General features: G+C 34.0%; 2 protein-coding genes across 2 annotated transcripts in view; one reads left to right on the top strand and one right to left on the bottom strand.

Annotated features, from left to right (window-relative positions):
* The window catches only part of LOC111054461, a 55618-nt gene extending 47710 nt beyond the window's left edge, over positions 1-7908 (bottom strand). Inside the window, exons 1-3 of the mRNA XM_039435181.1 lie at positions 7736-7908; positions 6456-6581; positions 1957-2174 (exon numbers count right to left, since the gene is read on the bottom strand). Of these exons, the coding sequence (XP_039291115.1) occupies positions 1957-2174; positions 6456-6574 (337 nt within the window). The 5' untranslated portion in view covers positions 6575-6581; positions 7736-7908. The remainder of the gene's footprint in view (positions 1-1956; positions 2175-6455; positions 6582-7735) is intronic.
* A 2758-nt stretch (positions 7909-10666) lies between these two features.
* Positions 10667-25431, top strand: part of LOC111052309 (serine/threonine-protein kinase/endoribonuclease IRE1) — a 44386-nt gene continuing 29621 nt past the window's right edge. The window contains 5 exon segments of the mRNA XM_039435029.1: positions 10667-10955; positions 14230-14344; positions 21516-21555; positions 22224-22366; positions 24495-24623. Of these exon segments, the coding sequence (XP_039290963.1) occupies positions 10866-10955; positions 14230-14344; positions 21516-21555; positions 22224-22366; positions 24495-24623 (517 nt within the window). The 5' untranslated portion in view covers positions 10667-10865.

Raw genomic sequence — 25431 nt, 5'->3', positions numbered from 1 at the left:
TATTACGCTTATCAAAGTCAACTGTTCATTGAACTGAATTGATTGGAAACAAATTGAGAAGTGAAATGATTTGTAAATGTTTATTCATAGATTTTTTTCAATTTCAATAGAAAAGGGGGTTTCCTAGATCTGTCTTACAAGATTAAATTGAGCGAGTTTATAACAGCTTGATAAAAAATAGAGATAGCCAAATAAAGTTGATTAACATTGTTGTTGAACAGAAATTGATAGTCTATTAGAGTAAATATTAAAAAAAACAGGAAAAATTGGATGAAATTGAGAAAATCACAAGTTCTACACCAAATTTGAACGAAAGATCATTAGTTTATTTAAAAATCTGAAGGTTTTCATTTAAATTATATGAAAATTTTGGAAATAGGCCTGAACAGAAACAATTAATTCTAAAGGCCTCGTGATTGAGTAGTTGTGAACCCTGGATCATCAAACACTGTGAGAGAGCAGGTAGAAATGGGACTCTCTCACTCGCAAACAATAAATTGATTCTATCAAAATTATCATTCCTTCTCTCATACCGTGAACAATGTCCAGAAATAAGCATAGAATGAAAGCATCATTCTTTGAGGCTAGAAGTAAACTGCCGAGTTCCTTAACCCATCACAAAAAATCTGTGATTGTTCGCAAGTAGAGAAAGTACAAGAGTCATAACTATTCAAGAGTCATCTCAAAAAATCTTGATTAAATAGGTCAAGTTGCTCAAAAGCCTGTTAAATTTTAATCATGATTTTCTACGAGATGAAATTCTAAGAGAACCAAAGTTGCACAAAAGCCTGTTAAATTTTAATCATGATTAAATTCGAGGAGAACCAGAGGTTTCTTTGGAAAGAAAACTTCTCTAATTGGTTCCAGTGGGAATAATACGGATAATATGTTAACAAAGGTTTTTGCAACCGGTGTTAGTATTGTATCCATGCGTTCTAAGGATCACATTATGCAGTATCACACTATTATACTAGAACTAATTCTAATGATTAAAACTCATAATAACTAGAAGTTCTGTGAACAGTAGACCTCGCAGAGTTATAAACCATACCATCCTCTGTCCATACTGTCCATCAGAGTAAATCCTGTCTGTATGTCTTGTCGACGAGACACGAAAACGTGTGAAAACGACTAATGGCTGTTGGAGTTGGTGTATCAAAAATGCTAACATCAAAAGCTAATCTCCTTCAAGACATACTGGCAACAGGTCAGCCCGATTTCAAAGCAGAGAAAGGTCGAGAAAAAATACTATGTTACAGTACTTTCAGTTATTAATTGCATGAAATTGATAGTCCACATGACAGCTGATTTTTCACCAAGTTACATTTTAGGCACATTGCATGCAATAATTAATAATCCACTCCACAGCTGATCTATAATGAATAATTCTATAGTCTGATTTTTACGGTAATATTGGCGTTCGAAGGAGACTCCTTTTCCTTTTGTATTATCCTTAAAATGCAAAGTTTCAAAAAACCTCATAATATACGTCGACGCGAAATTCAAAAAGGAACATACCTGTCAAATCTCATGGAAATTTATATTGCCGCTTTTCGACGTAATTAAATGCGGAACATATGAACATAAAGAGAAATGCAAAACCGTCGACTTGAATCTTAGACCTCACTTCGCTCGGTTAATAACTCATTCTAGGATAATTCTAAGGCTCAACTCACACTTACATGACTCAGGTCGAGAAGAGACTCGACTCTAGTCGAGAGCATGTGTTTCCAAATGGTGACACTCAGACCAGTCGATTCCAGTCTCCGCGACTGTCACGAGTCTCTTCTCGACCTGAGTCGCGTAAGTGTGAGTTGAGCCTAAGGATACAACTCATTCTAAGGATCACATAGAATAAGAAGAAACCATGAGATCTCCAAGTACAACATTCTTGAAATATTAAGAACTTACAGAATTGTAAATACTAAAATCGTATTTTAAAAACTGAACACTCACCAGCAATATCATCAATTTTGAGTATTCCAAGAGAGGAGTTCACCTCGCTGAGAGCCGGTTGGGCGGTAGAACTTATGCTTTCTCTCTTGATTTTCTCGAACATCTGATTCAGTTTCTGGTGCAGAGAGTCGATCGTGTTTCTTTCGTCGATTAAAAACTTCGGTTCTTCGGGGTTTTCTACCGGTTCAATTCTGTCAGGTTCTGGGAAATCGAACAAGCTGCAAGCAAAATAACAGAAATGGAAACAGTAAGCAAAAAGTAAAAGTGAGTATAATTACAAGAATAATAAACTTTAAATAACTTACAAAAATTATAACTCTTCGATCAATCTATAATAGAAGAGACTTGAAATGTTGTCAAAAATCCAAACATTGAAATTTTGACACATTTCAAGTGTCTTCAATTATGGATAAGTTCCACAACATCAATATTCACGCTACAAAATTAATTCAATCAATCTATAATTTCCATAATTCCCAATTTCTTGATCGTTGGTCAGGACATTCCTGGGTTGAACGCGTCGAAGTTAGCATAATACTTTTATAGCAGGAGATATAAAACTGTTCATAACAATGATCAAAAGACTACACACTAATCTAACATGATCATAGGATAGCAGTGTTGAAGATCATGGATATTCTCATTGAAAAATCGTCCATTTTATATACAGAGTGTCTGATAAGTCACTCCCTATTTTTATACAGCTATAATTTCTCTATTTATGAACCAATTTTGTTAGAACTACATTTGTTAGATAGAGCACACCTTGAGGTTGTGTTCAACACCAATTTTTATTTGTTTTAGTTTAAAAATGCCCCCTCTCTTGACTGTGGAAGAACACGCCAAAATAGCAGCTCGTTATGAGGTCTGAGGATCTGTGGTGCGAGTACAAAGGTAGTGGAGGACTGAACGAGAGATCGATGCAACACTGGATGCAAAAACATTGAGATCTTTCTTAAGAATCGTTGCAATAGAGTAACGTGAAAGACCACTTTCACGAGATCCTTGGCGCAGTGATTTCTTAGGGCTCCTCATGAACATATCACGAACTCAGTCAACATTCTTTGTTGTCCTTGACGTTGATGGTCTTCCTTATCTTCTTGTATCTGCGACACTCACTGTTGTTAGTAATTTGGAATGAAAATTTTTAACAGTTTTTGCATCCAGTTTTGCATGGATCCCTTGTTCAGCCCTCCACCATTTTTGTATTCGCACCACAGATCTCCAGAACTCATAACGCGCTGCTATTTCGGCTCGTTCTTCCACAGTCAAGAGAGGGGACATTTTTAAACTGAAACAAATGAAAATTGGTGTTAAACACAACCTCAAGGAGTGCTCTATCTAACAAATGTAGTTCTAACAAAATTGGTTCATAAATAAAGAAATTATAGCTGTATATGAATAGGGAGTGACTTATCACACATCCTGTAGACTTCTGTCAATCATCCACCTTGACAAGGACGTCTTGTAAACACTTACTGAGCGCTCTCTCACTGACTCTGGAAAATGACTTACTTCCTTACTATTTTACGAGAAACAAATTTGTACTTCTTAATTTCAATTTAAATGTTATGTTTAACTATTCTCCCTTTTTCAATTAACATTTTCAATGCCAGCACGAGGAAACAATCCCTCACTCTCGTCAGACCACAGAGTGACAAATCCAGATTAGTCCTCTTCGAGTATTTATTTATTTATTAGATACATCGATACATACAATATCATTCTCAATTTATCTCTTTTCTGTATAGGGCTATTTGTAATAAAAATAGAAAGAAAAATAAAAATCTCAGTACCCTTTTTGAATTATTTAACCACAACATGTTTCAACATTGATGCCATTTTTCTTTCCATTTTACTTTCCTTGCCCTATTACCATAGGTAAGGAAAGTATCGCTTTCCGAAAAAAATTAAGGTACCCAATTTTCCAAATTTCTATAAGTTTCAAGGTCCCCTGAGTCCAAAAAAGTGGTTTTTGGGTATTGGTCTGTATGTGTGTGTGTGTATGTATGAGTGTATGTGCGTCTGTGTACACGATATCTCATCTCCCAATTAACGGAATGAATTGAAATTTGGAACTTAAGGTCCTTACACTATAAGGATCCGACACGAACATTTTCGATCAAATGCAATTCAAGATGGCGACTGAAATGGCGAAAATGTTGTCAAAAACAGGGTTTTTCGCGATTTTCTCGAAAACGGCTCCAACGATTTTGATCAAATTCATACCTAGAAAAGTCATTGATAAGCTCTAGCAACTGCCAAAAGTCTCATATCTGTAAAAATTTCAGGAGCACTGCACCATCTATGCAAAGTTTGGTTTTAGATTGCCAATTATCAGGCTTCAGATACAATTTAAACAAAAAAATTCGAGTGGAAAAGACTGAGCATAAAAATATCTACAATAATTAATGTTCAGTTACATTTTCACCTAAAATTGGAAATAAGCTCGAAATTCGAGAAAATAAGATTAGTCAATTGCAAACTGTTGGCAACTGTTTATTCTATTAAATCATTCACTATGAAGCGTATATCTAGCGTTATTGTCCTGTCACCAGCTGGCTCAGATCTTAGAAAAGTAGACTTGAGATGCGCGGGAACACTAGCGTCAGTTGATAAATTTTCATAACGGCAAGGAAAGTTGTGTGAGTGCACCACACCAGATTTTTTAATATCATTCTCAACTGTAGTGAGGTCCACGTTATAATGGCAGTGGATAAAGATGGAAGAACAGCGTTGCCTATTAGGCCTATCTGCCTTAATTGATTATATTTCTACATCGTCAAAAACAGATTTGGCTTCGTTGTGGAACTAGAAAAGGATAGTACTACCTGCTTTGTTGAACGATAGACAAGAACAGAAACATCAAAGTTTATCAAATACTGTCATTATAACGTGGACCTCACTATAGGAATGATTGGGAAAGGAACAACAGGCTTAAAGCCCAAAACTGTTCCTTTCCCAAATTTAGATAGAAATTGTCCAAAAATAGGTTATGTTTACACTCCATGATTACAAGAATGTACTTGCTCCCTCCACTGCAGTCAATTCAATCAATCGTTGACCAGCCTGAAGCTAGATAGATTTCGTCAAAGTAATACATTACTTTAAAACACACAGTTCATCAAGATGGCACTGGAAGATGTGAGGATCAAATAACTCAAAGAGACTGGCCATCTTGCCATCACAAATACCATACAATGGCACACTAGGGTCCGGTTGCACAAAAGCCGGTTGAATTAACTTTACGAGAACCAATCAGAGAAGACGTTTTTGAAAAGACGGCTTCTCTGATTGGTTCTCGTGGAATTAATCACGGTTAAACTTTAACCGGCTTTTGTGCAACCGGCACTAAGGCCCGTATGCAGATACTCGGTTTGAATGGAGAAATGTCAGCTGTTAGTTTAAACCCCGTATGAAACACATTATGATAAATGCAACCATATCTACAAGTAAACGTGGTTTAGCGTTTAAACGTAGTGATAGCATATGGCCCTAACAAGTTTCTCATGTAGCAACCTCTTAAAACTACTCAACTGGAGGTTGCGGACATTCTGTGGCAGTCTGTTGAGAAAATTTTCAAAATTGATTTAAATTTTCTGGACTTGAATGGGGTAGCTGCTATGCGAACGCGACAGTCAGGAGTAGGCCTATGACTGTTTGATATCAGTGCGCCTCCTGGTGATGTGCTGATACAATTGACCTCTTTCCTGAAACCTGTTGTTGATAAATATGTTGATTCTTACATGAGTTCAGTTCCATGTGAAACCTCCTAATTAAATTCCTATAGTATTAATTCAACTGTATTAAATTATACAGGCAATAGAAGTATAATTATTAGTTAATTTTCAATAATTAAATTTATAAAGGTGCGTACAGATTAACGCGCCGCGAACATGAGCAATTCACTTTTAATTAGCTGATGCCAAGCTTTTTTTTTTTTATTATTGCCCATAAAAACAAATACAAAATAAAAAACTTAAAAAGAAATATTCTAGATTATAATATTATGCTATTTTACAAATAAATTAAAATTACATGGCACCACCCAGCAAGGGCAAAACCCTGACCGCTGAGTAAGAGTATCAGCTGTTTAGACAATATAAAAAGTTATTTACTAATAATCAAAGCTACAAAAAATCGAAGTTAACAATAAATTACTAGTAATTATAATATTTGACTGATGTCGAAGAAAAATTTTTGTATCACCCACTTATTTATCTGTTCCATCCTCTGTCTACCCCTATTAGAAAAATATTCCGACAATGCATTTGGCATGATATTTATTATTTTTGAGCTAAGGTACCCCAATTGTCTTCGCACTATTGTCAAATCTGAATAGTTAATATTATAAATGTTATGAGATGTAACTCTCAGGTTATATCTGTATCTGTATCTTACCGTTTCTGTAAAAATACAGATATAGTCAGCTGATTAAAAGTGAATTGCTCATGTTCGCGGCGCGTATATCTGTACGCACCTTAATAGTTAATACTTACTCTTTTGGGCGGTTGACTGTGGAACATGCTTGAGGATTAGGAGTAATGATAAGAGAGTCCTCAAGAAACTTTACAGGTTTCTGTTTACTGGTAGAAGGTGGAGTACTTTCTGGGTCCATTTTCAAACTGTGAACAAATGAGTGAAATCATTTATAAATTAGGCAGCTTATAGTAGAACAAATAGTTGAAGTCAAACATACAGTCAAAGCTGGATTCTGACACAATACTGAGAGTGAAAATATAATTCATAAAAGTTCTAATAATATTAGGCTATTTTATATTTTTTCGGCCGGACTGAATGTAAATTATATTTTTAAGATCTTCACTGTAACTTTACAGTAGTGTGGGGAAGTTTAATGAAAATTGTATGGATGTGATTTTAAAGCACTGAATTCATGACTTGACATGAGAATCGACTAAATAGTCAATAAATTCAAATTCAAATTGAGTTTATTCACAGAAATCATTACAAATACAGTACACATGTATAAATAATATAAATACTTGTGAATTTTCCCCACATAGACAAGTCTGTGTGTGGAGAAAGAGTTCCAATGAAAAACAACTTGATATTAAAAAGAAAATTATAAATATTTACAATACAGTATAATTTGAAAAATAAAAGTTGATTAAATGTAGTGGAGAAAGAATATGTTTTGAATTGAAGTAGTACAATATAACTATTATGGTATATAGCTTTAACATGGCACACAAAATAAAATTTAGAACTTGAACAATGATAAATTATAATTTACGCTAATGTTAATGATACATAAATCAAAGTTTATTGGAGGATCTTATTCTTATTTAATAGAAACCGTAAAGTTTCCACAAGTCTCTAAAGACTATCTGAAATGTACCTACATTTTTACAGATTGGGATTAGGCTATTTTTAGAAGACTCTGGCTTTTTCCAACAGGAAAAGAGTCTTCTCTAAATAAACGTTTGAAATTTTGGAATCATGATTTGAATTTTTGTTAGTCAATGCTATTTCATAGAAAAGAATAGTCGTTCTTTGAAAAAAAATAAGGTAGTGTTGTACCGTAGTGGCCGTAACAAGTGTAGTACAAAGCTCAGTAAAATTTAATTTATATTTTTAAATTTCTTGGTTTGGATGTATACAAAGACATCAGTTTGGAAACAATACAATTTATTTACGCCTTTGAACAAATAAAATATTAAAATAAGCATGGGTATTCTCAAAAATTACTTTAAAAAAGCAATAAACGTTTATACACTGCACCAAAAGTTACAATAGAATAGCATTCAACTACACATACTTGCGTCACAGATGAGTGCTGATTTTTCAGATTAATAATTATTAAAAGCACATTCAATTTAAAAGAAATCATGCAAAAAAGGAATAAATTCAACAATTTTAACACAAAAGAATCAAACGGTCATGTCGCGCTTTGTATCTACTTGTTCAGTTACAGTTTTGGTTTTATCTGAATCTGAAACTTGAAAAGTGAGGTTAGCAGCTGATCAACGGTTCACCGCGAAACAGCTGGACAAATTCAAAATATCAATGACAAATAGTTTCAAAAATAAAACATTTTCTGTGGAAATGGATTTGAATAAAAATATTATAATTATTGTCAAAAATAGTATTCCAAATAATATTTCACGTATTATTAAAATTTATGAACACTTTTCCCTTACTGTTCAGAAGGCTGTGACTTAAGCGGATTACTCACAGACGTTTGCCTCGGATGAGGCATGCATTGACGCCCGTCAATATGCTATGCGCCGAGGCATGAAGGTGAGCCAAAATATCTGTGCTGAAGGTGCATTGGGTGAAGCTGTTTCAAGATTCGTTGTGCATTGCGGGTTTGAGGGTTGAGCAAACATGATGAGTCAATTGAATAAGGAAATTGAAAATATTTACTTCTACAGTCACGAACCATCAGCAAAATTTCAAAATGCTTGGAATTGAAAAAAATACTCATCAAGCAATTGATTTCTCTTGACCATACACAGTAATAATTCACCTTATTGACAGTGGCGGCTCGTCCTATGTGTTCAATGGTTCATTGAATCAACTTCCTACACAATGATGAATTTGCAACTCAAATAATTATATTTCTATTTCATACTCATTAAATTACATCACAACATTTCATCCTCGTAAACTTAATGTCGATGTTTTGCGGCCGGTGCCTGAGAACCCGGCTTGCTTGAAACAGCACCGAATGGAATGACGGGATGGGTGGAGGTGGAAAGCAGTGTTCATTTCCCGATGTGAACCCAAAAACAGGGCTGGGTATGGTAGTGGAACGGAGGAGGGGAATCGGCTTGCTACCATGGATTTGGTTCACAATCCTGTCTGAACCAAGTTTGCACGAGTTCATCCGAGAGTAGCCGAACCTAGCCGAGGCAAGTGAAGCATTCGGTAAACCTCGGAATGAATCGTGAGTATTCGTGATATGGATACAGTGCCATCTTGAATTTGCTTATAACCAGTAAATTTAAATTTGGTGGCAGTAAACAGTAAAAAAGCGATAAACAAGAAGTAGCCTAAGCATTACAGTTTTGAGGTTATATGGTATGGTTACGGGTATACACTGTATACAGTTGTGATAGATCTCACTGCATTTTTTGTTATATAAATTTGTTTTGCGTGTAGAAGAATATAGTAATTTCTAGTGTGTTTTGTGTATTTGTGAGTATTTCTAGTGTGTCCATTTTCTTTTAGTGAGAGTGTGATATAATTTATTGTGTTTCCGTAACAGCATTTTGATGAAGAAATATGAATAAGGTTCAGTATTTGTTAAATACAAACAATATTAATATTGAGGGTAGGTGTAAAATAAAACATAATGGTGACCAACTCCCGAAGTAAAAATCAAACAAGAAAAATATGAACAAGACAAAAAATTTATATTTGTAGAAAATAAGCTCAATCTTTGGGGTGTAATTATTATTGATCACCTTTACACTTGATTATGCGCAATACTCTATATCCTATTGACCTTTCTCTCCAATAGATCATGAGGTTGAACCCCCAAGCTAGAAGATCACGAGCCGCTACTGCTTATTGAGGTAGAATTTGAGAGTCAGAATCCATAGGTGATTCCAGAAACAGAATCCCAGGTAGAATAATTATGAATCAAATTTGAGCAGTCGATTTTTCAGGTATTTTTAGTTTTGCTGTGGTTGTGACTGTTCAACTTGTGATATCATGATTTATTTACATAAAACATACTTCAACTCTTCACACATGAATAAGTTCTGCTCTTAATAACGATAATAATTGATTGATTACCGACAGACTTTCTATTGACTTTACAATGGAGGGATAGTATGATGTAAATTGAACATGGACCACAATGACCATAAAACTTGACATCCAACAAGCGAATTGCAACTGAACTATTTCTAAAGACACATCACAAGCTGTATTGTTCCATGCACTTCAAAATTGCAACTAAATCTCTTCAGACTGCACAGAGAAACAGGAAAACACATATTAGAACTACTTATTGGAGATGGCATCACTTGCTACACTCAGCTCGCCGCACTAATTCAAAACAAAACTGAGAAGCTCAAACTATTTATCAAAATAATAAATTCCAAAAAAAAATAATAATATCAGGTAATTTATCAACAGAATATTCAATCTCAATCATAGAGATAATTCATCACTTGCCTTACTCAGCTCGCCGCACTAATTCAAAACAAAGCTGAGAAGTTCAAACTATTTATCAAAATAATAAATTCAAAAAAAAAAAATAATATCTGGTAATTTATCAACAGAATATTCAATCTTAATCATAGAGATAATTGTTAATCGAATCATTGAAAAGTATATTTCCTTGGCGATAAAATATAGTTGATATTACATCAGATATACCAGTATCGGATATTCTCCACAAAAAGCAATTGCAAGCAAGGCAGAGAATTGGCAAAGCTGTCTCCCATTCTTCTCCACTGTTTATAACATGAACAGTCATCTTTCTCCATTAATCTTATTCCTTTTTTTGATCATTCATTATATTCTCATCTCTTTAACAACCTTTCTCTTTCCTCTAGTCTCTTTCTTTCTGACTTTCTACCTATGAGATGTCAACAGCTTGAAAGTCAAGGACATTCTCTATGTGCTTGTGTCGGATAGCTTTTTGAATGCTGAGGCATGTGTGAAACGCACACTGACGGACGCTTGCCTCGCACGGTTCTGTGCACCTGTACTGGGCATATATTTTGTTATTCAGTCATCATTGACAATTTCTGCTGATGTTTATTTACAAGACATGACAGTGTGTTGAATTCAATTTATTGTATTTATTTATTAAATTTAAATGTTTTTAACTATTGATTCACTATAATCTTGTAATTAGAAACTCTACTGCCGCTAATGAGTAATTGTCATCATATTATGACTGGAATACCTGCTTATAAATCAATTTCAATATGGAAGTTAACCTATTCAAGTTATTTGTGTTTGTGCAATTACTAGGAAGTGTTGTTAAAACTGATGATACGGCGCCCAATTTTTCTTTTGTAAGTTATTTTGTTATACAGTTTGTATATTGTGTATGTAATGAAGACATTCTTCATATTTTTTTTATTTTGTTCTTTCTTTGTCCAGCACTTAGTATACACGCAATACACTCATGAGTGCTTATCTACTCACAAAAATACACATCAGAATCATATATATTTTGTAAATTAAATTAAAAAAATAAAACAAATTCAGCAATAACATTGCTTAAATCTTTTATTCAATCAAAATCAATAGAATAATAAAATCAAGGCTGATAATAACTTGGGATCCGCCCCCTATTTCTAATTTTGAAAGCTGTAACTTCAGTATACTTTAAAACAATCAATAATTTATATTGTAATAATAAATCTTATTAGTTAAATCATCAATAATTGTTTTGTGTTCACCTACTTGAAATTTTCAAATTAACTTTTATCAAATTGGATTTTTGTCAAATTTATAATTAAAAAAAAAAGAATATGACAGAATTGATCTTGATAAATCTATCCAGTATAACTTATTTTTAATATAATTTTTCTCAAATGATTATTAGCATTTATCATTACGGTAACCTCCCTCTTACTTGGATGATGCAATCTCATCAAATCATTCTCATATTATCTCTTATTCTCTATTCATGTCAATCTCTTCTAGTAACTGTTACTTAGCTTTACATTAGAGTAAAATATCAATTTCAATTCTAAATTGCTATAATAAAGATCCAATAAATACCAAGCAAAGATTCTATAGCCGCGGTGTATACCGGTCTCTATTCCATCTGAATTGTATCTTTTGTCTATAAATCAAATGAATGCAAATAAATCAATGGTGGAAAATGATTCAAAAATACAGCACAGAAAGTTTTTTTTTGGATGAATTTTTTTAATACAATAAACTCAACACCTGTGTTTGTTGGCAGCACTATTTCATTTCTAATTAAATATTAATTACAATTATTGTAGCACCTGTAGAGAGATTCACTTTGAAATGTCAATATTACTTGATACTTGATGTCTTCGTCCTTGACTGGGGATACTAGACAGACTGTGTCAAAGGTTTTAAAATAGTGGCTTCTCAGCCAGCTCAATCAATGAATAAATTGGTTTGTTTATTAATGCCTGTCTGATGAGAGAGCAGAATTGTGCAAGGTTCATTTCTCACTTCAATTGGGAGTCCACAGTTTTACCCCCAGCAGTGAATGTGGTATCATCAGCAAAGAGTATGGAGATCTCGTTGTTTGGAAAGTCATTCATAAGCAGGATGAAAAGCAGGGGACCCAACACTGAACCCTGTGGCACACCATGATCCACATTTCTAATGCCTGATGAGGCTCCCTCATGTGAGACCATTTGCCTTCTATTTTCTAGGTAGCTTCTTAGTGTGTTCAGTACTGTTCCCTGTACACCATACTTCTCCAGCTTCTTGACAAGTATACCATGAGGCACACTGTCGAACGCCTTGCTCAGGTCGCAAAGCGTGATTGAAAGCAAATCTCCATACTCGAAAGCTGACTTATTTTCTCTCTCAGGGCCATAAATGCACTAGCAGTTGAACGACCACTTCTAAAACCATGTTGAGGAGGTTGTTTCTTACAAAGAAGTTTGTGATTTGCTGCTTCATCTCGGTTTCAATAACTTTGGACAATGTAGGTACTATGGAAATAGGTCTGAAGTTTGATGGAAGTTCTGTATTTCCCTTCTTAAGAATTGGCAGAGTCCTTGCTAGTTTCAATGTGTCAGGGAAAACTCCCAACCAGAAGCAATGATTGACTGCTGTAGCCATTTGCTCTGCGATGGGATCAATGATGTCTTCCAATACAAATGTTGATAGACCAAATATGTCCTGAGTTTTTGAAATTTTCAGGCCCCTGACAATATATTTGACTCTATCTGTGGTTATTTTCTCCCATAAATCCATCCTGTGTACCGTGTTAGTAACATTCTCCACTGGGTCAGTGTCTGCCCCAGCCATATTAGTCAATACTTCGTCGATAGAACTCACAAAAAAGTTATTGAAATTGTCTGGACTAATATTAGATCTCACTCTTGGCTTTTTGGATGATGCCTGTTAATGACCTTCCAGGCAGCTCTACAACTATTTGAAGCATTTTCAATGGTGCATGTAGACACTTTTTTTGCCTGCCTCACCATTTGCCTGTACAGTTTGTTTTGTCTCAAATATTGTCCATACTTTTCCACTTTCTCCTCCGGGATCACTGCTGACTTGTAACAATGGTGTAGTGGTGTCACCAAGTTTTTTTGTTCAGCTAGATCATCAGTAAACCATGATTTATCTCTTGGATAAGAATGATAACTACTTGTACCTCTTTGGTTTTTACTTTTGTTTTTTGGAAAAACTGAGTTGAAGACACTCATGTATCCAGCAATCAACATGTCAAAAGCAAATTCAGGTCTTGTCAGATTCAGAACTTCTTCCCAGTCTATGCTGTTTAGCTTGCTGCATAAAAGAGGTATGAGTTCGTCTCTTACTGGTCTGCTGCTGAAGCTGTAATCTGAGTGCCATGTTGGTGGGGGCTCACTCCTCATACTCTGTTTCAACGACAGAACCACTGCGGAGTGATCTGACAGTATGGGATCAATGACTTCAACCGTGCACTCCCAGGAATCAAAGTTTGTGACAATAAATAGCATCAATTCCCCCCCCCCCATTCAAAAAAATGAAAAAATACTCAAAAGTCTAACGTGGATCTCACTATATAGGCCTAGGTATAATGTTTACATATAATATAATGAGCATCAAATGTTCAAAGTCACCAACAAATGCTGAAATTAAAACGTAGATCTAACTGTATAAGTATAATGTTTACACATCATATAATAATGGACATCAATAATTCTAAAATCAAGTTAAATATAGTGAGGAATGTTTGAACTCGTGGCTAGAGCACAAGATTTCTTTTTCTAGCCACGCCAATTATTTAAAAAACATTTTTTTTTCTTGTAACACTGTTGTTAATTGGTGAATAAATTTTGATTTGAATGAAGTTATCCCTTCCCGTACTCTCTTCTTTTCCCTCTCCTTGTAGGCTTATTAAAAATTGTCTCATGTTATGTTTACACATAATAATTATTATAATGAGCATCAATGACGTCATCCCTCCCCGTATTCTCTCATTTCCCCTCTCCTAGTAGTTTATTCAGAATTGTCTCCATTAGCAAATACCCACTTAAAACGTCTTGATTGGTTCCTATTCTATCATATATATTAATGGCATTCACCTACTATCGAACAGTTTGTTTTTTGTGGTTATCTTTCTTCTTCTATCAACAGGTGACAAGCCTTGTGAAGGAAGATGACGTATCAGTACTGGTCTTATCAACTCTGGAGGGATCTTTTATCGGGATCGACCAGTGGACTGGAAATGTACGATGGAAGCTAACAAACGGTATGTTTTTGAAAAACTAAATTTTCATTCATTGGGATTCGATCCTCTTTATTCACAAACTTTGTTCACTCAAGTCTTTCAATCAAACACTAAACAAAATCTCAAAGAAATTGGAATATGCATTGTATAGGGTGACACAGAATAACGGGAACTTTTAAAAAACGCCATAAAACATTAGTGGGAAGGACAAAAACGATTTTATTCAAACTAATGTAACGTTCAAGACTTACCATTTGAGAATTATTAATAACATTTATCACTTTTTGACAATTACTTCTTCAAGATGGCTTCCTCCTGAACGATTACACTCTTGAAATCTGTGTTGAGATTCCTGAACGGTTGCTGCAACATATCAGCTGGGATATTGTTAATTTCATTTTGAACTGTCTGTCATGATTCAACCATAGTTATTGGTCAAGTTGTGAAAACGTTTGATTTGAGATAGCTCCACAAACAGAAAATCGCAGGTGGACAGATCATGGGACCAGGTAACGCAGATGTTGCAGCGATCAATGAGGAATCGTCAACACAGATTTCAAGAGTGTATTCGTTCAGGAGGAAGCCATCTTAAAGAAGTAATTGTCAAAAAGTTATAGATGTTATTGATAATTCTCAAATGGCAAGTCTTGAACTTTACATTAGTTCGAATAAAATCATTTTTGCCCTTCCCACCAATGTTTTATGGCGTTTTTAAAAGTTCCCGTTATTCTGTGTCACTCTAAATATGTAGGCATTTGAGACTTATGGACTTGATATGTGCTGTTTATCTGTCATACGCTAAATTAATAAATAAGATGACTTTGAACTGTCAATGAGTAGGTAGTAATAACTTTAATTTTAATAGGTAATTAATAAAGAGGTATTAATAAAGGTATAGAAAAAATAAAGATAAATTCACAATAAGGAATAATCTAGCCACATATAATTTCAGGTTAAATTTTCATAATTTATTCAACATAAATCACACTAACCTAACAATATTACGTCGACAATTAAATTATTTAAGCACAAAATTAATTAATTTAATCCCAAATGGTATGCAATTTTTAACTGAGGATAGACATGGGGCACAGATAAATAAATGGATAATTGAGACATTTTTCTTTACTCTCGATAATATTTTATAATATACATTTTTTTTATTTCAACCTTATTTTTTTGTTTACTTACGTGATTCTAAAATTTTGCCATATTTATTTTTATTTATAATAATAAAATAATATTTGATATAATAATATTGAACTGATGCTCATGCCCAGCGGACAGGATTTTCCTTGCTGGGTTGTTGCCTTAATGAATAGATTTTGATTTAAATATATTTAATTTATAATTTTTGTTTTGATTGTAAGCTATGTTTTATTTCTATTTCTATGAATTTCTTGAATAATTTATTGTAAATTGTATTGATGGCAAATAAAAAGAATTGAATTGAATTGAAAGTTCTTGAACAATATAACTCATGGACTGAGGATTGACCAATAAGAGGACTAGATATCCTCACAATGACTTATTTATTTAGTAAAATGATGAAAAACTAGTCTTGATTGCTACACCATTACCTCTCGTTCGCCAAGGATTTATAATGGTGTAACAACTAAAACTAATTTCCCGTAATTTCAATAATTGTGGAGATTTCAAGTCCTCTTGTTGATCTATACCTTCTGTTCTTATAGTCCAAATATTTTCAAGATCTTACTGGAGGAAAGGTCTTAGAATTGCTGAAAACTGTAGCTTCATCGTGAGTCAAGTGCGAAGGGAACTTTTTATTTAATCACTTTTTGCTAGATGGAGAGAAAGAGAGACGGAAAGAGAGAAAGTAAAAAGAACGACTAGCAGTCAGATTTCTGACTAAAAAAACTGAAAACTAAAAAAAGAACGATTAGCAGACAGATTTCTTACTGCTAGTCGTTCTTTTTAATAGCAAAAAGTGATTTTATAATAAGCAGTTCTTGATGGAAAACAACATTGAAGGACTTTTATTGTCTTAACTTCGCCCACAACACTATTGAAATGTTTTAAAGTGTAAAAGTAAAGGCATTTATCCATCTACCTACATTTATTTTGATAGCAAAAATTATTTGACTTTCCAAATTTTTGACCATCAAAAAGTATTTGTAGCGTAATTTTAAATTTGAACGATTTAATAGGCTACTGCATGAGAAATACGAGATTATAAGATATAGTGCCGGGTGCACCAACAGCCGGTTAAATTTTAACCGTTATTAATTCCACGAGAATCAATCAGAGAAGCCGTCTTTTCAAAAACGCCTTCTCTGATTGGTTCTCGTGAAATTAATCACGGTTAAAATTTAAAATTAAATTTAAATTTAAAATTTCCTCTCCCTATCATTTATATGATGTACACTTATTATATCAATCAATAAATAATTATTTATTATTTATTGATAACCGGCTGTTGTGCAACCGGGCCATAGATTTATAGATCAAGCGATCAATATTGATGTAATTGGTGGTAATTAACCAATCTTTCAATGAGCCTTAGCTAAAACAAATTTCAATAACCATTATAATTTCAGTTTCGTTAATGAACTTTTATTTAAATATCATCAGATTAACTATACTTCTAAGTTGTCTAGGTAAAAAAATAAAGGTAGTGATTCTATTCTATTCTATTCTATTCTATTCTATTCTATTCTATTCTGTCTGTGATATCATGTTTGTGTTATGTTTAATGGCTAATAAAAATTATTATTTTTATTCATAACTTTTTGTGTAATTGAGAAGTTGATATTGTGGTAATTATTCATATTATTCTTATTCATAACATTGTCCTACACTATTCAATATTTGAATTGAACAATTATTATTGTTCAATACCACTAAGTATCTCTTATCAGACGTAGTGGTAGTAGTAATTGTAATTTTTGTTCATAAATAAATCGAGATCTCTGAAATGTATACGGCAACAAAAACCTACACCTTATTTTCATTGAAAATCAAACAATGAAGTTAATTCTTGTGTTTTATTCTGTAATTTTTGAAATGAAAGAACAAAATATTCATTTTCCAATGTGCAAACCCAACGCTCTGATTTCAATTGCAATTATCCACATTGTAGAGAAACAAAAGTATAAGACAATAACCAATAAGTGGAGATGAAAACTTCAGCTACAACTGCATCATTTAGAGAATTTTTATTCTATGATCGACACAAGATCTTTTTCTTTTTAAAGATTATTCTTTGCTTGACGTTATGCTAATCGTATGCAACACAAGTTTTATTTTAGTAGCCATATGAGCATGTGTGTCACTGCATATTTTACCGTTCACAGTAATAGAACCGGGTGCTTAAAATTTTACCCACTGAGTGATTGATCTAAAAATTACTTCGTCGACAATATCCGTTACTTTTCTTGATTTACATTGGTGTTGCTATCTTTGTCTTTCATTCGACGAAACAGGTATCGTTATCCTTTTCTACCTCCGCAAAGTTGCCAGATAGTTTTTACTTTCCTTGCCCTATTACATAGTTAAGGAAAGTATTGCTTTCCAAAAAATTTAAGGTACCCTAATTTCAAGTTTTCTATACTTTTCAAGATCCCCTGAGTTCAAAAACATGATTTTTGGGTGTGTGTGTGTGTGTGTGTGTGTGTGTGTGTGTGTGTCTGTCTGTGAACACGATAACTCCATTCCTAATTAACAGATTGACTTGAAATTTTAAACTTAAGGTCCTTATACCATGAGGATCCGACAATAAGAAATTCAATGAAATGCAAATCAAAATGGCGGATAATGGCTAAAAAACATGTTTTTCACGGTTTTCTCGAAAACGGCTCTAAAGATTTTCTTCAAATTTATACCATGGATAGCTATTTATAAGCCCTATCAACTGACATGAGTCTCATTTCTGGGAAAATTGTAGGAGCTCCGTAATATTCTTGAGAAAAATGGCGGATGATTACTGAAAAACCATGTTTTTCACGCTTTTCTCAAAAACGGCTCTAACGATTTTCTTCAAATTTATACCCTCGATAGCTATTTATAAGCCCTATCAACTGAAATGAGTCTCATTTCTGGGAAAATTGCAGGAGCTCCGTAATATTCTTGAGAAAAATGGCGGATATTTACTAAAAAACCATGTTTTTCACAAATTTCTCAAAAATTACTTGACCGATTTTTTCAAATTCATATGTGTGTATGTCTGTGAACACGAAAACTCCATTCCTAATTAACCGATTGACTTGAAATTTTAAACTTAAGGTCCTTATACCATGAGGATCCGACAATGAGAAATTCAATAAAATTCAATTCAAGATGGCGGAAAAAATGGCGGATGATTACTAAAAAACCATGTTTTTTACGTTTTTCTCGAAAACGGCTCTAACTTATAATTTATAACGGCTCTAATTCTTCAAATTTATACCATGGATAGCTATTTATAAGCCCTATCAACTGACATGAGTCTCATTTCTGGGAAAATTGCAGGAGCTCCGTAATATTCTTGAGAAAAATGGCGGATGATTACTGAAAAACCATGTTTTTCACGCTTTTCTCAAAAACGGCTCTAACGATTTTCTTCAAATTTATACCCTAGATAGCTATTTATAATCCTTATCAACTGAAATGAGTCTCATTTCTGGGAAAATTGCAGGAGCTCCGTAATATTCCTGAGAAGAATGAATTTTGTTAAATTTCTATCACGATTTTCTCAAATATGACTTGACCGATTTTTTCAAATTCATACCCTGTATAGTTATATATCAGCTCTATTAACTGGCATGAGTCTCCTCCCTGAGAAACTAACAGGGGGTCCACCCCATCCTTGAGCAATTTAATTTGTAACCTCCTTCTCGTGCGTGAGGTAGGTAGGTAGAGCAGTTTATTCAAAAGAACACATGTCGATATTTTATTTGTAGAACAGCTGTTTTGACAACTTTTAAAAAATCCTCAAATTTCATAATTCAAACAAAGGAAAATGTACTCTGAAAACAATAACAATAGTATAATCGTAGTTTTAATTATTTAGCCGCCAATCGGCATAATGTTATTGCCCTAAATTATCCTCGTTTAAGAATGAGGCTTAAAGATCAATGAGCAAGGAAAGTTGTGTGAGTGTACCACACCAGATTTTTCAATGTAGAAATATATTAAATCAACAGAATATTCAACCTCAGTTTTGAAAATTTATTATTAAATCATTAAAAAATATATTTTTGTTGAATTTTTAACAAGAATGAACAGTCGATATTCCATCAGATATACCGGTATCAGCTTTATCCTATAGAAATAGAAGGCAGTGGCAATGCAGAGAATCAGCAACACTGTTCTCCTATCTTTCTCCACTGTCATTATAACGTGAACCTCACCATATAGCCTACTTGAGTGGCTGTAAGAAGCGTCAACCATTCAAGGATTCTAGATTGCTTTTATTCCAAAATCGTATACTTTCTAAATATCAGCCTAAAAAAGATTACTCTCATGGAGCTCCATTGATGTGAAATCAACCAACCATCAAACCCAACTCATTCTTTCGAACATCTAGTATTGTCGATCAATCAGTTAGCAAGCAAACCGATAGGCTCTCATGGAAATTCAAATCATGATTCATGCCTTTGAAGACGTTATGGCTGTTAATGATTTATGCGACCTGTCGTAACTAGAATAATTAATGACGCGTTGCACCGAACTCGTTAGGAAAACAATGATCGGTTTTATTTGTATTTAAAGCTCTCCATGAAATGTTTTAGTTGCAAGTAGAACTTGTCTTGTTTATTCATTTGTGAAGTTATGAGATGAACATTACATGTGACTGAAAATGAAATACTATAGAGTAAATTGGATTGAACCTTTGGATCCTTGAATCCGTCCCTTCAAACATAGCATAACAAATTGGATTCTACTATTGAAAACTTTACTCTACTCTAGAGTTTGTAAAAATTAATATTCACTCCAGAGTAGCCTAAATTTAAAACACTTTCCACGATAAAACCGGGTTTAAAAACCGTGAGCACATGTGTTCAATCAATCATTTATTTTTTTTAAATGTTACTGAATCTTTATCATTAATTTGTAAAGCTATCAGGAAACAGGAAGAACTAGACTCAGCTTAAAATGAGCATGAGATAGTGATCTTTTTTATTGGTAATACCCTCATAACATTAGTATATTTTATTGTATAGATTACAATTGAATTATGTAGAATGGAGTTTCCTTGAATCAATAAAAGATTTTTAATCTATAAACCTTGTTTGATATTGTAGGAATACAGATATTTATATAGTAAAATACAATGTGCCCGTTGCACAAAATCCGGATAAATTTTAACGGTGATTAATTCCACGAGAACCAATCAGAGAAGCCGTCTTTTCAAAAACGCCTTCTCTGATTGGTTCTCGTGGAGTTAATCACGGTTGAAATTTAACCGGCTTTTGTGCAACCGGGCCAATATGGTGTAATTTCATAGGAAGAATGCTGATAAATTGTTATCATTTCCAAATCTTGTACATCAGCACAAATCTTGTCAATCAGCATATCACATGCATTTTGACGGGCCACAAAATCGCGTTTAGACAATTCTTGAACAACAGCCAATTTATAGGGATAAAGATGAAGGTCTTCATGGAAAATTCGTCGAACAGTGGAGTCAGAAATTGCCATAGCAGCTGCGTGTTTGCGAGCCGAACGCCGGGGAGAACGCACAACTGACTGCCTCACTCTTTCAATATTTTCTGGAGTTCTCATGGTTCGTTGAAGTCCATTTCTGGGTTTAGCGATATTTCCACACTCGTGAAATGAGTTAACCCACGACAGAATCGAATTATGGCCAGGAACGAGTCTGTGGGGAGGAATTTCAAATCGAGCGCGGAAGGTGATCGACCATTAGAAAAGGAGCTCTCAACTGCGAAGGCCCGCTGCTCTCTAGACCGGAGCATGATGGCTATTTACTTGAGGGAGGATAAATTTGAGAACTTCCCCCTCCAGATGCGCCCCCTCCTGCCCTCTACACGACCAATTCAACGCAAGTGAATTTTTTCAAATAAGTTAGTTTCTCTGGTGCACCTTGTACAAGAGTTTCAGAGGTTCTTAAATTAATCACACCAGATCTGAGCGTACCAGTCACTCGACATTTGTCTACTTTCAAATACTGTCGTTTATGATTAATTCTAATATTTTAATTCTACAAACTAATTTTGTAATTTTCTGTTTCCAGAGCCGACTGTGAAAGTTCCAATTAGTAAAGATGCTTCAATGTAAGTTTACATTCCTGTTCTCAAAATTAGTTTAAAATTTCAAAATTCAGTTTCAATTGGTTGTTATAATAAAGTGACCATATTTGTAATTACATCAAAGCGGGATGGTCAGGGGAAACCCCTCCAAATTATAATGGTCAGGGGAAACCCCTCCTGTTGCTTCTATACTTATATTGTGAAAGAGTCAGTCAAGAACATTTTATTTCAGCATATAATATTGAGTAATAATAATTAAAGCGGGACGTTTATTTGTTTATCCTGTCAAAGCGGGACATGATAGCGTCCCCCGAGTAAATCTGGGGACAGCGGGACACTAACCTAAAACGCGGGACGGATGGTCACCTTAAGTTATAACTTTACTCTATAAGTTTATTTTAGTTCATATATGTCAAGTAGCTTACATTCTGATTTAATATTTTCTGTCTTCTAGTTGTTTTTATAACAATAATTCCAATTGCACGTTTTAATCAATCATAATTTAAGATGATGAGCACTTACTCATACTTCATTAATAGATACCTTAGCTATGAGATTACTTGAATACTAGTTTTAGACGCTATTTGGTAGTGATTGTAATGAATTTCATAGATCTATTCAACCACTACAAAATGAATTTATAGTTTATCAAGTTGAATTCAAGTAATATATTCAACTTTTCTCAATTTCAGGCCAATGTTCCTACCAGATCCCAAAGACGGCTCACTGTATTTGTTGAGCAAAAATACAGAAGAACTAAAAAAGTTACCATTCACGATTCCTCAACTAGTTGCTTCATCGCCTTGTCGTAGCAGTGATGGAATTTTCTATACAGGTAACTTGACTCCCAAAATTTCCTCATTTTTCTTCTAATTTAGTTTATTAATTTTGTTAATTTATCCATCTCATCAACTCGATTTTATTTATTTATTTATCATTTACAATCAACTTGAGGACAAAGAACAGACTACAGTCCAAAACTTCTTTTCATCCCAATTTCATAAAATAAATTGTCCAAATAAAGGTTATGTTATTTATCAGCATAGTTTCAAATTATTCCAGCATACGAGCTGGTAATTATTCCTCGTACTTTCTATTCAGCATAATTCAGATTATTAGCGCAATAGGAAGACTCACACTGAACGCGTGCACTTGCTGGTTGCGTTCAGTATGAGCAGCTACATGCAAGTTACAACGTGTTTCAATGACACTTTCTAAAGTGAGGTCCACGTTATAATGGCAGTGTAGGAAGATAGGAGAAAAGGGTTGCCAGATCTCAGCCTTGCCACCCAAACAGCTGATACTGGTATATCTGATCAATTTAACTGTTCATTATTGTTAAAAATAGTTAATCATATTTTATTTGTCAAGAAAATTTATTTTGTAAAGATGTTATAATAAATTTTCATGATTGAGATTAAATATTTTGTCAATTAGTGGAATTTCTACATTGTTAATTGAATTTCTACATTGTTGATAAATGATGTGGCAACATCGCAATGTGTGAAAGAGATAGCGCCATCTGCTTTGTTGAACGATAACCAAGGATAGCAACACCATTGCAAATCACACACTGCCATTATAACGTGGACTTCACTATAGATTTTTTTTCGGCTCATGCATGATTTGACGTGCTTACACAAGCATTCAATGTGATCACACCATTATATTTTATTCTGAAATTTTCTCAAAAAATTATAATGCCAGCTTGTTGTAATTTTAAATTTAAAACCTAACTTTCAACCTACAACTAACTTCTCCCTAACTCATTCTCAACCAGGGTGCAACGTTGTAGCTGACTGTGTATCAGCCTGCAACGAAAACTTGCACTAAGCATTCAATTTTGTCTCCATAATGTTGATACAACATAAGAATGAGGAGTAAGTTTGTTTTTCGGTTCGTGTTTAAAAATTTCTCCAATAAGTGAATATTCTCTATTTTTGAAATAACTGAGTGTTATAAATTATTATTATTTTGGTATTTGGAACATTAAATTTGAAAGAATGGTTTGTATAAATATTTTTGGACTGAAAATGTTGTGGAAATCTAGAAGACTCAGTCTTCTAAGAGACTCAGTAGAAGACCGACGATGTCAGTCGAAGGATCTTAAACGCACTACCAGTGGAAATTCTCGATACTTCAAATAGCAGAACATTCAAGAGACTACTGAGGAATTGGCTACAAGAGAGATGTTTCTACAGTTTGATGGAGTTTTTCTCATATACAGTGTGAGAAATGTACCTAGTGAAATTATAATAATTAAGATGATGTCATCTTCATTTTTGGACTTCACATATTCACGGAAATTTTGATGATCTGACAAATTGTATGACTTTTTATTGTATCTGACATGCGAAACATTTATTGTAAAATGTACATGCATGAATAAATATTATTATTTATTTATTTATTCATTTATACGTGGATACAATAACAAATCATATAAATATGATTGGGAAGGAACAACAGGCTTGGCCCAAAACTATTCCATTCCCAAATTTTGATTACATGTCCAAAAAATAGGTTATGTTTTTTTCTTCTGTAAGATGTTCAAGCTCAACTTTCGTCCAAAAATAAATATGAGATGCAAATTTAGAGATTATCATTATTCTTATAAGACATAACCTCATTTTGTACTTTTAATGTTACCCAAATTTGGGAGAGAACTAGTGCAAGTTATTCTTAGTTTTTCTCTCCCGATCAGGGAAAAGAATAAAGAAATAAAGAAGATTTTTAAAATAAAGGAGATTTTTTCTAGAAAAGAATAAAGAATAAAAAAATCGAATGTGATCACACCCTAACTTACAACAGATCTATTTTGTGAGATGTTTTGAAGAAGAGAAGCAGGAAATTATTCCTGAACTTCAAGGGATTTGTTTTAAAGTATTAAAAATATGATTATAACAACTGCTGAATCAACGCAATTGAATTGTTGATTGAGGCTATTTCTGTTTGTTCTGAAGGGAGGAAGATTGACTCGTGGTTTGCTGTGAACTGGAAAACGGGTGCGAAAAAGTCGTTCATGACTTTCGACCAATCAGAGAAGACTTGTCCGGTCACCGAGCCTGACCATGTTTTTATTGGACGCACTGGTAAGTTACACTTCAATTCATTTTCTTTGACCCGGTTGCACAAAAGCCGGTTAAATTTTAACCGTGGTTAACTTCACGAGAACCAATCAGAGAATGCGTTTTTGATAAAACGGCTTCTCTGATTGGTTCTCGCGGAATTAATCACGGTTAAAGTTCAACCGGCTTTTGTGCAACCGGGCCATAGACTTGAATACAGAGTGAGTCATATGTATGGGAACCCTTCAATAAGTTGGATACTGTTGTAGATATAATACTGTAACTTTCAGGATAAGTTATTGGTCGAATACTCTACCTTTTGACGTACAACTGAATTTCAACCCCTCATAAGGGGGTGACTTAGGGGTTGTAACTAGAATATGTTGAATGTAAACACCCATTGTGTGGTACATCATTTTAAATACCTTTTTGAAACAAGAAAGAGTGACAAAAATGTTCTATGATACTTGTATCCAAAATGGCGGCTGATTGAAACAACCCCTCATTTCCTTAAAAACTAAAACTTCAATCAGCCGCCATTTTGGATTAACTAACGCCGTTCCGACCCCAAAAAGTACAGAAACTTTTTGAGCTGCGCGCCGCGCCGCGCTCCTAGTGCACGGAGGTACACTTGATCACATGTATTTAATTCCAGGTCGAAAATTCTCCGTGCCGCGTCGCGCCGCTCCACCGACATAGTGCACGCTCTACTTTAGACTTCAGATTGTTGGGTTTGAAACTACTTTGAGATATCATCATTGTTCTAAAATACCCTTATTGTAATTGTTAGAATTGTAAAGGTGACTGTTACTGAATGTTATTTAGGTGACCC

Source organism: Nilaparvata lugens, chromosome 8 (assembly GCF_014356525.2).
Source record: "Nilaparvata lugens isolate BPH chromosome 8, ASM1435652v1, whole genome shotgun sequence".
NCBI lineage: Eukaryota > Metazoa > Arthropoda > Insecta > Hemiptera > Delphacidae > Nilaparvata > Nilaparvata lugens.
This window is presented reverse-complemented; position numbering and strand designations above follow the sequence as displayed.